General features: G+C 46.6%; 1 protein-coding gene across 6 annotated transcripts in view; it reads right to left on the bottom strand.

Annotated features, from left to right (window-relative positions):
• DISC1 (DISC1 scaffold protein) overlaps positions 1-15,184 on the bottom strand; it is a 285,116-nt gene that overhangs the window by 198,807 nt on the left and 71,125 nt on the right. For all 6 annotated transcript variants that reach the window (XM_033099896.1, XM_033099897.1, XM_033099898.1 and 3 more), the window contains exon 4: positions 1,728-1,875. In XM_033099896.1, coding sequence (XP_032955787.1) covers positions 1,728-1,875 — 148 coding nt within the window. The remainder of the gene's footprint in view (positions 1-1,727; positions 1,876-15,184) is intronic.

Consider the following 15,184-nt stretch of genomic DNA (forward strand, 5'->3'; position numbering starts at 1 on the left):
ACAGATATCGACGTATAAACAGTACACCCGAAATTGTGTTGAGGACTAAATGAGCTACTTCCTTTCTACTGAGGATGACCAGATAAGCACAGTGTGGTCCACCCACACAGTGGGACATCACTCAGCCTCAGAGGAAAGGACATTCTGACACCGGCTACATCACAGATGGACCTAGAGGACATTCTGCTGAGTCACAAAAGGACAGTACTGTATGATTCCACTTATATGAGGTATCTAGAGTCGTCAAAATCATAGGGACAGAGAATAGAATGGTCGGTGCCAGGGGCTGGGGGAGGGGGGAGTGGGGAGTTAGTGTTTCATGGGGACAGAGTGTCAGTTTGGGAAGATGAGAAAGTTCTGGAAACGGACAGTGGGGATGGCTGCACAGCAGTGTGGACGCACTTAATGCCACAGGGCTGTGCACCTAAAGTGATTAAAAAGGTAAATTCTACGTTATGTATATTTTACCGCAGTACAAATTTTTAAAAAATTGAGTTACTATGAAAAGCACTTAGTAACTGCTATGCAGTGTTTGTAGAGGAAACAGAAACACATCAGTAGATGCTAAAAATGGCCCGAGACTGAAGTGGAGGACAAGAAACCACCCCAAAGAACAATTGAAAGAAAGAACTGAGAAACAAACTAGTTGGGAAGTGCCCCATGTGAGAAAGGAAGTGGAAACGGGTGATACCTCAAAGTCAGGTGAAAAAAGAAGAGCAGTGGGGCGGCGGGACTCATCCGCTCCTTAAGGAGACCATGTAAAAGTCCCCTCAGGAAACTTGCATAAGGAAGCACGACCAGCGCCAGACACCTGGTCCCAGGGAAGCTGCAGGACAAGCTCACAAGACAACAATGTGCCTGGCTGCAGAGAGGCCACAGGGAGACACGACGATCAGCAGAGTGTAGGAGGCCGTGTACACCTACTAGGAAAGGGCCAGACGGTCGGGTGATTGGCAGGGCCATCGGGAAGATGCAAATAAAGTGTAATTGCTGTGGCCATGTTTATACCTGAGGAAAAGCAGGCCTGCATTGTGATTAGGCTAAGAGCACCATCGCAAACCTGTTCCCTCGGAAGCCTTCCCCAGGCAGAGAGGACACGAGCAGGTGTATGAGAGCAGCGGCTCGGACTTTTCAAACATGCCAGTGCCTGGCACCCACCGCCAGATGCCTGACTTACGGCAGCCTGGGGTGGGGAAGTGCAACATTTTAAAACTCTCTAGGGGACTGAAGTGTGCAGCCACTGGATTAGAAATGGCAGTCGCCGTCTATCTATTACAGACCGCAGGAGCCCCTTGGGTAGCAGAAACAGCATAAGTGGCTGAGGAGCAAAAGGCAGAGTCAGGAGGAGGTGTTTCCATTCCTCATTCAACAGGGCCGGCTGTGGATCTGACAGGCTAACGATGACAGAAGACCCCGCTGCCCTGGACAGGAGGAACCCCACCCCCACCTCCTCAGAGGCTGGCTTCCAGGAAGCGGGACACGCAGGCCCAGGCCGTGCTAGAAGAGGGGGCTCTCCCTGTCACTGAGCAGAAAGGGCTTCTTAGGAGAGTAGGCCCCATGCCCTCCCCCACTGGGGAAGGAACCCCCACCTGCCCAACCCACAAAAGGGCACTCCCCAAAAACAAGCAACCGAGGGTCTCTCCAGCTCAAGCCCTCACAGCGCTTCACTCACGGGAGCTAAGAGAGGAAGAGGCCAGGACAGGAAGAAGGGCCACGCGAGTACTCACTGCTGGGCGGCCCCGAGCAGGGCGGCCTCCGCCTGTGCCTGCAGGTGCTCCAGGAGGCCACTGAGGGCCGGCTGCCTGGACGGAAGCTGGAAGTGCAGGCTGCTCTGCTCTTTCTCCAGGTCTTCCAACCTTTGTTTTATTGTCTCCGCTGGAAATCCAAAACAACGACAGAGAAATAAAGAACAAGGGAACTCAAAACAGACAGTCCAGGATCGCTCCATTCCCAGCCAGTACTCACCTTGATGACATAAGGCAAAGCTGGGTTCTAGGTCAGCAATTTTTTCTCCTAGTTGGTTGCTTTTAAGAATCTTCTTTCTACTGGCAGTACAGCCCTCCTACCTTTCAGTTTTCTATCAGAGGGTATAGTTTATGCATTTATATCATGGTCATAATCATCACCATCACATAGAAGCATACCTAATATTAATTATTTTTAAACCCATGGTGATTGTTTGGGAGGAAATCTGCTAATTTTAATAAGTTCCATATAGTCAGTTGAAGAAAATCAGTGCCCATGTGTTGATTTTAAGAATGTTTCCTTAGGAGAACTGACTCTGGATGGTGAACACATAATGTAATTTATAGATGATGTGATACAGAATTGCACACCTGAAATCTATGTAATTTTACTAACAATTGTCACCCCAATAAATTTAATAAAAAATAAATAAATAAATAGATAAATAAATAAATAAATAAATAAGAATGTTTCCTTAGAAAGTTCCCATCAATATAAAGCCATCCCAGTTATGAAAGGCATAGAAACAACGTTCCAATTCTATCACGTTACAGATGACTATACATTCACTTAGAATGTAGGGGTCCTGTTATTTTTTAATGATCTTAAGTATCCAAGAATAAGGTATAAATATAGAATCACTATAAAACCATTTTTCTTTAAAAAAAATAAATGGCAGCAATTGGAATTCCCTCAAACGAGAACTTACCTTCATCCTCAAATACCTAAACAACTGGAAAGCTTCCCATAAAGCTATTATTGCAGAAATATAAGGAGTGGGTTGAAAAGTACCATCCATCAGAGCTTCCATCCTGGTGGGCTGGCCAGGTGTTGCGTGGAAGCCTTGATGCCCTCCACCCTGGGGGAGCAGGTGGGCTGTGGGGCTGGCCGGGATGCCAGCCGGCCCCTTTGGCCATGAGCTCCTACTGCTTACCCGGTGTGCACTGTAAATATAATCTTATCCTCTGCTATGTGTGCCAGGATGAGAAGACATTTGGAGGCTCCACACTACATCACAGAAACTCCTTTGTATTTCTACAGCCATTTCCCAAGAAGCCATTTCTTTAAGATTCAATTTTGAATTATCACTATTTGCAAAAGCATGTTATTTTGAAAACGCTTTGAACAAAACCTTTTATCAATGCTAGTCACAGTGCACCCTCCTGTGCAACGACACATCCTACCTGGTCCACGCCCAAAACACACTCTTGGGCAGAGGAAAGGGTGGTGGTCCCAGGTGTCATGGGCGGCAAACTTGGGTCCCTGAGGATGTCCACTGAGAGACCTGCCCATAAATGTGCCACAGGCACTGGGGCTGATAGCCAGAAACTCGCTAACAGGATGTGCCAAGGATTTGTTGTAATGATACCAGAAAGGGTCGTCTATTTCCTGTTCAAGACCAAGTCACAGGTAACTGCCAGAGCTCTCAGTCTGTGCCACCTTCTTCAAAGGGACAGCGGGAGCTGATTCAGACATCACATTTCCAGTACACCGCGGAGTCTGGCCTGACACGTCTTCTCAGACAACGCCAAAAGGTCCCTGTTCCCTAACACCAAGCTTCAAACGTTTTGTAAAAATACATTTTCATTAACTGTTTTATTTTCATTAATTTATGTATTCATTTACTTTGTTACTTAGTTATTTACTTATTTCTTGCTATATAAAAATCAAAACTTCAGTGGAAAGCAGTAAAGCCCTTCCCTTATATGCTTTAAGACAGTATGGATACAGTCATAATGAGGGATAAAGACGGGTCAAGATACCACTACACGGGGGTTCGGAGAAAACTGAGTTTCGACCTCAGCTTTGTCATTCCCAGCTGTCTGACCTTCAAGTTACTTAACCTTCAGTTTCTTAATCTGTAGAAATGGGGCTAATAATGGTCATATCTGCATCATCAGGTTTCCCGAGGATTACGTGAGATAATCTATGCAAAGCGTTTAGCACCGTACCTGGCACCTAGCACGCGTCCAGCAGGATGGGCTCCTCCTAGTAACACCATTAGGTCCTGGCCTTCGAATATTCGCAAGCAAATGAGCCCCCGTCTGGCCTCCCTCCACTGCCCGCCATATTCCCTCCCAACTGCACCCTGCCACTGCCGGGAGAGGAAGTCCTCAGAGGACACAAGCAGATCCAGCAAACTGAAACTGGAAACGGTCCATCAGCTGCCAAAACTCACGTTCACAACGAATCCCAAGGAAAACATAAGTTCTCCCAGGAACGACCTGCAATTAGATACATCTTAGGCTTCCACTCAACCTTCCAAAGTGTGGCTATCTCAAGTCGTTTCTGTTTTGTGGCTGGTATTGGGTACACTCCATTGGTCACCCCAAAGTACACCCCTCACTGATTAGATACTCCAGGCAGGGGTGCTCCCAGCCAGCGTGAGGAGCCTGAGCAGGTGAACAAAGCAAACAGCAACAGGAGATGGGGCAGGGGCTCGATGGTCAGGCCACGTAGCCACTGAAAGGACTTGGGCGGTGACCACGAGGGAGTTGAGAGGCGCTGGAGCGTTTGGCTCAGTAGACTGACATGATGGACTCACATTCAACAGGAAAACCCACGCTTGCAAAGACACTGTTAAGGGCAGAAGCCCGGAGACCAGCCACAAGGTTATGGCAGCTCCCTGAACCAGACCTAATGGTGGCCACCAAAAGTGAAAGTGGGGGTGGAGAAAGGTCCTTGGATTTCAGGGAGTCTCTGACAGATTGGGCACAGGGAAGAAGAGAAGAGTAAGGTCAAGAGTGACTCCACTGGTTCTTCCCTGAGCAACCAGAAGAGTCAAGTTCCCACGAGCTGAGCTGGGGGAACTGCCACTGCCTCCCCCACGAACACCCAGTCACGTCCTTCTCTTCCTGCTGATCGTGGCCCCTCCCAGCCCCTACCTTCCAGGTGGGCTCCCTGGTCTGCATGTCCCTCAGCACACCCGGGCTCCTTCATGCCCTCAGTGCCTCACACTTGTCTTTACTTGTTCAAGGCCATCTGTGTCCTTAAGAGAGGGGACCGTGTCACCATGCTTGTCACTGTTTAATGACCTGCACTGGGGACGCTGCCTCACTCACAATTGGAATGCACAAAAAGATGTCCAGCTAAACTCCCATTTAGATTCCCTCATTTTGGTTGTTGTTTTGTGTATTTTCATAAGCCACTTTGAATCCTTTCCATTAGCAGCTAAATTAATATAAAATTGTGAAACTCACCAAGCTGAAAACCAAGTGCACTGTCTACCTCGCAGGACTGTACTGTTTCCTCCAGGGCTTAAATGACAAACATTTATTTTGCACACTTCTGGATGCGGGAAGTCTCATAGCGTGGTGCCAGCATGATGACAGCCTGGTGCCAGTGTGGTGCCAGTGTGGCTGGGTTTTGGTGACAGCCCTCTTCCGGGTTGCTGTGTCCCTCGCGTGGCAGAAAGCGCGCGATCTGGCCTCTTCTTTTAGGGATCCCATTCCCTAGGCCTCTTAATGACCTAATCACTCTCATGACCTAATCACCCCGAATTCTATCACACTGGGATTGGGGTTGCAACATAAGAATTTGAGGGGACACAAACATTCAGTCCGTTGCATGCCTCAAAGGAGGAGGGAGAAGTTCCAACCGGTGTGGCCAGCCCACTTCATCCATCTGTGTAGACGGTGTGGAGAAATGATTCCTCTGAAAGGGAGGAATGTTTGAAACTGATTGAAGAGAGCAGTTCTCACTGTCTAAATGCCAAGCTTATTTTTTATTTCATGGGTTCATTCCATTAACAAATACTTCTGCTAACTCAATAGTGCTGGGCCATACGGCTGCCAAGATGAACAAGACACCTTCCTGGTTCTTAAGGGACTCAGAGACTGGGGACAGGGGTCAAAATTATAAACAGGCGTTGTCCTGTGCAGGGACAGCGAGCTGACCCACTGGTGCTGGTGGTGGTGTTGGGGGTGGTCCTGTGAAGGAGCAGGAGGTGTGCCTGCCAGCACCCAGGGTCAGGTGCCCAGGGCCTAAGGAAGCCACACAGAGGCACATGGTGGCACGCTTACAGGTGCCTCAGGATGCAGTCCACTGAGGGATGGGGCAGCGGGCGGACGAGCCAGCCCGGAGGGTGGGAGGTAGCCTACGCTGAGAGAGAAGTAAAGTGATGGGAGGAGGAAGTAGGGAGACGGAGGGTGGACAGAGCCGGGTTTCTGAGTCCTGGAGAACACACTGACAATTATGGAAAGGGGTGAGAGCAGAAAGAACGTAGGTGTGTTGTTCTGAAATGGAATGACTGGTATGAACTAACGGGTCTTAATACAGATACTCAACAGACAGGTACGGAAACAGTTGCCAATGAGTGTGTGTGTGCATTTACATATATTTTCCATCTTCATCCACTGAGGAAGCCCAGAAGCAATGATACCCCAGTTGCAAAGAGCACCCCAAGCATACACATCCTACTTTCTGAGCACCGCCTCCATGAAGGAATTGGAGCTCGTTGGACAAATGGCTGATTCTAGGCCCCAGGCAGGGCCAGTACAAGCTTGTTGTACCAAAAAATTAGGACGTGCTCAAAGATGGATGGGGACAGGTCACTACAACACAGGAGCCACTTGAAGGAGCTCCCATGGGCCAAATCTCGGATAATCTGAGGCTCAAGTAATACGATTAATGACGTACAACCGTGGATAGAGAAGGAGCCCAGGCTTCCATGCTAACAGAATGCCGACTAATAGAAAGGAATGATGGGAAGGAGACTCGGTGGGGTGCAGGGCACCAGTGTGACCACAGAAAGTAGGCGGCATGATCTCAGTCTAGTCATGAGAGGGCATCGAAGGACACAGGTTGAAGATCACCTGACAAAATGTAAGGTACGCTGTCCTTAACACTTTCAAAGACTGAGCACTGACAAGCACGCCAGGCCGGAGGAGGCCAGAGACACCCCAACCGCATGCAGTGTGTGTCCCTGAATGAGAAAGGAGGAAAGAGCCAGACTGGGTGGCTGCTGAGATGTGAGTGGGGCCCAGGCCGGCCCGGAGCGCTGTATCAGTGTGGCCTGCTTCACTGGGCAAGTGGCCGGTGGTGGTGCGTAGAGCCTGTTTGGGGAAAAACACAGTGGGGTCCTTAGGGCTGATGGGGCATCATGTGGGCGGCTGCCCTCAAGTGCTCAGAAAAAGGCTTCATGATGACAGTTGGGGTTCGGAGGGAGGGAGACGTGCAAGTTCTTAGCCCTATACTTGCAGCATCTCTTTAGTGGGAAATTATTTCCAATTTTTAAAAATCGTAAATAGATCACCGCAGTGCTATTAAATGCTATATTTCTGACTTGTAAGTCCCTAATTTGTGTGACTCCACCTATGGTTGTATTTGGCCCAGTGGATGAAGAAACAACACACATTCTTTGGCTTTTCATTTCTCTTACACCTCGGCAAGCTTTCTGTAAGCATTGCGGATCTGATTTCAGTTCACAGCTCAAGATCTAAGGGCAGAATCAGAGGGGCTACACAGCAGCGCTGAATGAATGCAGCTGACTGATCAGCTGACTGATAGGATAGCAATCATCTTAGCAACGCTGGCTGCATTTTGTCAACATAGCTGAATAGGGAAAACAAACGAACTCAAAGATAACCACGGAGACATTACCGAGCACTAAGCATAATTACACTTCAAACAATGCGTTCTAATAACGCTATTTATTCAAGTTAAGCATCTCACAAGCTTTGCTTGTAGGATACCAGCAATAAAATGCTAACCATCATCTCATTCCACTTTGGGTCAAGTAAATGTATTTTTATGCTCCTATTGCATACTTATTATGTTTACTTATACTTGTGTACTTATATTTATATACTTATTAGGTGTAACTGAGGGTCAGCACGCCTGTTATTCCCTGGCTCATCAGTCCTTAGTATCTGTTTCCTGGGGTACAACATGGACCAGAATGAAAGAAAAGTACTTCCTACATCTGTGCCTAAGTAAGCAAATAAACAGTTATGGAGACGCAAGAAATGTTCACTGATGAAGACATCCACGCCGCTGAACAGATTGGATCCCTGCAGCTCGTTCCATCTCCAGACGACAGACTGTCAGGTGTAAACCACATTCTTGGCTATATGACCATTCTAGGCGCTAAGGAAGCCCTTTACCGCGAGGAAGCAATCGACGTCTTCCTACGTCCTTTTTGCTTGGTTTTTACACAGTGGCCAGGGATGCTACTCGCTGAGAGCTGAACAGTCTAATGACCCCACAGTGCCATGCACACGGCGTCACATGACCAATTCACAAGGACTCAGACTGTAGCAAAGTGGAGCTCAGCCTAACGTGAGCACAGCTGAACTGTCTCTCACATATCAGAACAGTGGGATCTGCTAGATTCATTATCATAAAAGTCAGCCCCTGCTGGGACACCGACGACTTCAAGCACAATAATCGTTTTTGAGCATCCACTTCGCTTATGCTAAATACACATCCTCTCTGAGCTTCACAACAACTTGCAGAGGAGGAACACAAACGCAGAAACTGAAGCGAGGGAATTCAGGTGATTCACCTATGGCCTCAGAATGAGGAAGCAGCCACGTCAGAACTTGACCCTTGTTTTTTTTGGTGCCAGACTCGGGGCTTTTCCTCTGGTGCTTCCAGGAGCCATCCTGCTGCCCTCGTTTCTCCAGTCACACACAGGTCCCTCTGGGTCCCCAGAGACAGGGATCCACTGGCCATAATGCTGCCGGCCCTGCCAGCATCTACCTACGCCTGGCGCACAACAGGTACGGAGAAATGCTGAACAAGTAAGTGAATGACTGCTTCTATTGGGAGAAGGAGAACGGACGAGACAGAAAAACAGCAACCATTTTATGGCTGCCATGCGCCCTTGCTATGTATCAACCATGTTACCCTCACAGTAGCGTTGTGAGGGGATAGTCATTCCCACTTGGCAGATCAAAGCACTGAGGCTCAGGGAACATTAAGAAATTCTTCTAGGTTAGTCACACAGCTGTGCAGAATCAGAAGTCAAACCAAGGTCTGTCTGACGCCCAAACCTGAGTGCTGGGCCACGGTGTTCTCCCACGGGGTCCAGCATAGTCCTGAGAGCAACGGACGTGCAAACTAGCCTCGCAACCCACTGACCACCTGCCTCTGCCTCACAGAAAGCATTTAGCTGTCAAAACAAACAAAGACAAACAAACAAAAATAGAAACAGCTTCACATCCAATCCTAGGGGAATGGTTAAGTAAACTATGGTACATCCACTCATGGAATGGTACATAGCACATCAAAAAACAATTTAAAAAACTGTGTGGACATATTTTAATATTATGAGAAAAACAGAATACAAAATTATATGTACATATTATCTGTACTTGATTACAAATATATTTAAAAATGAGAACAACAACCAAAAAACCCTGGGAGGAACTAAGAGTTTTTGGCAGTCAGTCAGTATGAGGGTGGGTGACTTTCTCTCATTTCGTCTTCTTATAAAATCAACAATAAAATCTTGAGCTGTTTATTATTTAGGAAAGTATTATATTTTTAAATAGCCTACTGATTACTTATGCTGCTCTTTCATTTCTGCATAAAAATGGAGATTTGGTTTGCTCAAATTCTTAATGCTAAACTGCTTAGGAAACTTGGCTCCCGGGGTCACAGATCTTTTCAGTGAACACCAAAGAGGATTTCTAGGAATGTTATATCTCAACATGCAGAAAGAAGACTGAGAAATCACTTTGACCATGGTCTGAAAGGAAAAACAAACATTTGGGGGAGACAAAATTCATGGAGGACAAGCCATTAACTTAACTGTGATACTTCCCACTCAGCCCTGTGCCTACCTTTGAAATATTTCAGGAGAATATTTGGTTTGAAGCATATGTTTTTCCTCAACAAGAATTTTCTAAGCAAAATAAATTGTAAGTGATCAAAATAGCAAAACTAATGAAATTTGTAGCTACTTCCCTAGGCCTTGAGTGTGTGATATGCCCAGCAAGCTGAGTGTGTGTGTGTGTGTGTGTGTGTGTGTGTGTGTGTACGTACACACACGCTGTCAATAGGCTTGTACACACGCCTAAAGGTAACAGTATTCAGACACATCAGAAAACATACAAAGTTCACCAGGATCATGAGCTTCTGAAAGGCGGTTGGTGCTGGCTCACTCCAAAACACTGCCTCAACTCTTAAAACCACACTCGTAAGAAAACGTTTATTCACGAAATATCAATCACCAAACTGACCAAATGAATTTTGGTTACTTTTTATAAAAGCCTCAGATTTTCAGAACTATAAAAGCCTTCTTTGAAGTATGTTTTTACAGATGCTGTGTAGAACTGGACCACTATCTAGGCGTGATCCATGTTCTCTGTTCAGAACATGAGGTGGTGGGATCTCCACTGGCAACTGTCACTACCATGGAATACACCCCACTGTCACTGCCACCACCAGCACCACCGCTGCCATCACCCCTGCTGATGACATTGGGAAGAGACAGCCATCTAACTTGCCAGCTGCTTATTAGGAGATATGCACTGAAAGAACTTGCTCAGGAAGGAGGAATATTCTGCAGATCATTTTCAAGTGGCTACAACGCAGAGAACCCAAAAAAAAGGACAAGAGAGAAAAAGCCACTCAGCAGGACAACAAAATAGTCGGCACATACCCCAAAATACTAACAGTGGCTATCTTGTACCATGAGAATAAAGGTGATTTTTTTTTCTTTTATTTGTATTTCTAAACTTTCTAAATGTTTTTACAATGATCGTGTATTGCTTTAATAATTTGTAAAAAAAAATCCATTTTTAGAAATAAAAGGCAATAGTCAGCTGGAATATTCAGGCACTAGCAAGTAGGGTTCCTACCTGGGGTCAACGAGCATGGATTTTGAAATAAAACTCAACTGGGTGTGATTTTATTTTTATCTGCTTAAAAGTGTGTAAAGTCTGAAAGAGAAACTCTTATTGAAAAATGTAATGCGGGGCGGACGGGTGGCTCAGCTGGTTAGAGCGCGAGCTCTGGGCAACGGGGCTGACGGTTCGATTCCCACATGGGCCAGCGAGCTGCGCCCTCCGCAACTAGGATGAAGTCAATGAGCTGCCACTCAGCTGCCGGGTGGCCAGATGGCTCCGTTGGTTGGAGCGCGGGCTCTCAACCACAAGGTTGCCGGTTCGACTCCTGCAAGGGATGGTGGGCTGCGCCGCCTGCAACTAACAACAGCAACTGGACCTGGAGCTGAGCTGCGCTCTCTACAACTGAGATTGAAAGAACAACTTGAATTGGAAAAGTCCTGGAAAGTACACACTGTTCCCCAATAAAGTTCTGTTCTCCTTCCCCAATCAAATCTTTTTAAAAAAAAAAAAAAAAAGAAAAAGAAAATGTAATGTCAGATCCTCCTACGTGAAACAAAACAAATTTTTATGCCTTGTTCTTCTGAATTTAGATATATGATCAGTCATTACCAAAATGGGTCAATCACTTAGGCAATTACTAATTCACTTAGCAATCCAGATGCGTAGCTGATAAATGGACAGACTCCATACACTGAATGTTGAAGTCTATATGTTAAGAGAGATGTTAAAGAAGAATTCTTTATAGGAGACCAACTGCACTGACAAGGCCATGGGAAGCTTCTGACAACAATAATATAACTTTAAATGATTCTGGGGCCTTTTCCACATCTCCAGGAGCCTTAAAGAACGATCATACTGAAAATCCAAGTGGTCCTCGGTGAGTTCCTTCATGGGCTCCTTCATCTTTCTCCACGTACGTTAAAGGGTTTTCGGACCATTGAATACATTGATGCGCGTCTCAAATGTGGAACATACTAGTAGCATTGAGGCTATTTTTAGAAATCATACAAATGAAAGAATTCAAATGCTTGTTCATTATTTCTCTTTATTGGTTATGGATGGCACTCAGTTTTCACTATTAAACTGGACATGACATTCAGTTAGTTCCTATGAATAGACTTTTCATGAGTAATTTGCTCTGCTGGTGTTTCCATAAAACATTAGCTGGACACATCTGCTTGTCAGTGCTCAGAAACCACAGGCTCTCTCATCCTTTTAATGGTCATCGCTGCAACCTGTGATCTTTTAAAACTTCATTGTCTTTTGTAGAACATCTTTTAAAATATTCGTCTCTAATGAAGTTCAGGATTCTAGGAGTGCACAGTTGGGCCACCGCTGCCATCATGATTTAAAAACTTGAATGCAGACCACCTTGATGCGTATACCCCTTGCTGTGAGGGACAAATAGGACACACCAGCGCACTGCTCAGTGCCAAGGGGACTGCACTAAATTGGTCGCTGGCTAACAACATGGCACCATGCATGAGCAGCTTAAATTTCCTGGCATAAAGGGATTCTGGAAAAATGGCACAGTCCAATAAAAAACTAAGATTAAACAAATTATTTGCACCAGCCTGAGCCATTCTAATTAGGATGGAATCCATCAGAAGAAATAAAGCCTGTTAGAATATTAGTTCCTTGGAACAAAGTGGAATTGAGCTGTTTTCTTTTGGCTGAAGCACCACAGTACAAATAAAACAGTGACCTTTAATTCAAAGGCGATGCTAATAGAAACCACAAAACAGCAGCCAATGAGATGAATGGCTAATAAAGATGCTGTCCACACGCTGTGGACCCATCCACATGTGTGCTGGTCTCAAGCAATGGCTCTCTATATGGTAGGAAGATGCTGAAAGGTTAGAAGGGTCTGCAGGACTGGTTTTAGAAGTATCTTCCCAGAGTCCTTAGATGCCGTACAGATTTTAGCAATAAAACTGGAGTCAGTGGGGATGTTTCCCTGAGCACAAATGCAATAGTAACAGAGAGCATGTGAGAAGCACCTGAGGTCCTTTCTAGAACCAGCTGACATATGGCATGAAGTCACGGCCAAGCATGACTCTGGGGACAGAGTCCCAAACCCTCAGAGCTACAGAAACAAGAGCAGTTGACAGCTCAGTGACCCTTCGTTGGTGAAGACGGTTAACGCCTGGCCCAGACAGGAGCCCCGGGAACCCCGGCAGGTGCTGTGCAGCTGCAGGGGACCGAGCGAGCCCCAGGCTCCTGCAGGTAGAAGCCACCGCTGCCTTGTTGGTAGCCACCCCCCAGCACCGGATGCATGTGTGCTATGAAAGGCACGTGGCCAATACTTAGGGAACGAGGGAGGAGTGCACATGCACGCTCTCAAAACTAACCTTGGCTTTACAATCCTTAAAACTGGAACCTTAAAAAAAAAAAAAACCAGATTGTATGTTATCCTAAAGAAAAATACTTAAGGATGCATAAAAGAATCAAGTAAACAATATAAAGGGGGTGCTGGGATTCCTGTGTGTGTGTGTGTGTGTGTGTGTGTGTATGTGTGCGTGTGTGTACATGTGCATGTATGTGTGCATATGTGTGCATGTGTATACATGTGTACGTGTGTGCGTGCATGTGTGTGCCTGTGTACGTTTGTGCGTGTATGTACATGAGTACATGGATGTGTGTGTACGCGTGTGCATGTGTGTGTACGCGTGTGCATGTGTGTACATGTGCGTGTGTGTGTGTGTAAGATCCTCTCGTATAAGAAGAAAATCAGAATTTTTAAATGACTTATTTGCCTAAGGATCAGGAGACCCAGATTTTAATCCTGGATTCACTGGGCCAACTTTATTATCTGGGCTTTATTTAACCTCTCTAAGACTCAGTTTCCTCATCTTACACATGAAAATAACTGTACTAATCCCACTTGTGCCACCAGATTACTGGGACATGGTAAGAAAAGAATGCCTGTGGATGGTTTTGTAAAACACAAGCGGCAGAGCTGTATTTACAAAAAGTAAAAATAATTCAAAAAGATTGCTGTGACGGCCCCAGCTCGTTGATGCGGATTTAATTCAACTCAAATGGCATCTCTTTAAAATGCAGCCTGCGATCCACAGGGCCCACCCCGGAGGACCGTCACATTCAGAGGGCTTTATGGTCAGTCTCCCTGTGCTTCCTTTTTCATGATGTAAGATGCACAGCAGCTTCCTGCCTCACCTGTCCTGCGTTCGCTCATGTCGGCAGCACAGGTGACCTTTAGCTTCCCAGGGACCAGTGGGTCTGCAGGACCTAAAATGTCACAGAGCCTTTGCGGGACACTATGACACGCTGGCAGACCACATTCCACGTACTCGTTCGCACTACGCCACCAAGAGAAACACCAATAGGTGTGCAGTATAAAATTTCATGGTGTCCGTGAAGAAAACAGGAAGAAAACAAGCTGTTTTAAGACTAGGTATAATGAAGGCTTTCTGAGTTTTTCACGATAACCTTTTGCTATGTTCTCATCCATTTTACTAAATCTTGCAAACACCAGCAGACAAGGGGCTACAGACACAGGTGCGCTGGTGTTTTAAGAACAACTCCTAACACTGTTACCTTCCAAGCACTGACTGCTGTATTACGCCAGCCCTACTCCTGGGTTGGTTCTATCCAGCATCAAAGTCCTTTGTTAATTAGCAACCCTGAGTCTCAGCACACGGAATTCCTGCAGGGCAGGGGGGGTGGGGGGGCGGGGGAGATCTCAGCAGACCCTTATCTGCCGCAGGCTAAGAAGGAAGACGTCTGTGATGTTTCCAGGATCCAGCACTCGGCCCATTTTTCTTCTCTTGGTATTCTAAAACCACTCCCTGAATTAGGACAGAGCAGTAGAGCGCCACGCCTCGGGACCGCAGCGTGCTGCCACCTACAGAACCGTCTGCCTACATCCCTCTTGGAGTGGTGCTGTCAACCCATGAGAACTGCTGTGTCCACTGACTGCCATGGGGATCCTACGTGGGGAGGACGTGCCACTTCCTTCCTACTGGGCCCCATTCCCATACACTTGCTCAGGGGACGGAGTGAGTTTCCTGGCTGGGAGTTTGGGAGCAGCACCGAGCAGGCAGAGCTCAGCCCCTGCCCACGCCTGTTAGAGGTCAGATGACCTTGGGAAGCCCCCAGTCTGCTCTGTTCCTCCAAGAACTCAGGCTTCAGGGGCACCAGGCTGACCGAGGGACCACTTCGTAAGGTCTACAAATCTCTAACCTCTACGTTGTACACCGGAAACTAATATGATATTGTATGTGAACTATAATTCACATTTTAAAAAATAAATAAATAACTCAGGATTACAAGGGCAGACCCCCAACAAAGACGACCCTGCACCTTCTTGCTGCCTGTGGCTGGGTGGGTAATTCTAATTCTGGGGTTTGGTATTCGGGGGCCCACTGTTGTCAGAGACCTCAGCCACATTCTAGAGTGTTGCT

The sequence above is a fragment of the Rhinolophus ferrumequinum genome, chromosome 27 (genome assembly GCF_004115265.2).
Source record: "Rhinolophus ferrumequinum isolate MPI-CBG mRhiFer1 chromosome 27, mRhiFer1_v1.p, whole genome shotgun sequence".
NCBI lineage: Eukaryota > Metazoa > Chordata > Mammalia > Chiroptera > Rhinolophidae > Rhinolophus > Rhinolophus ferrumequinum.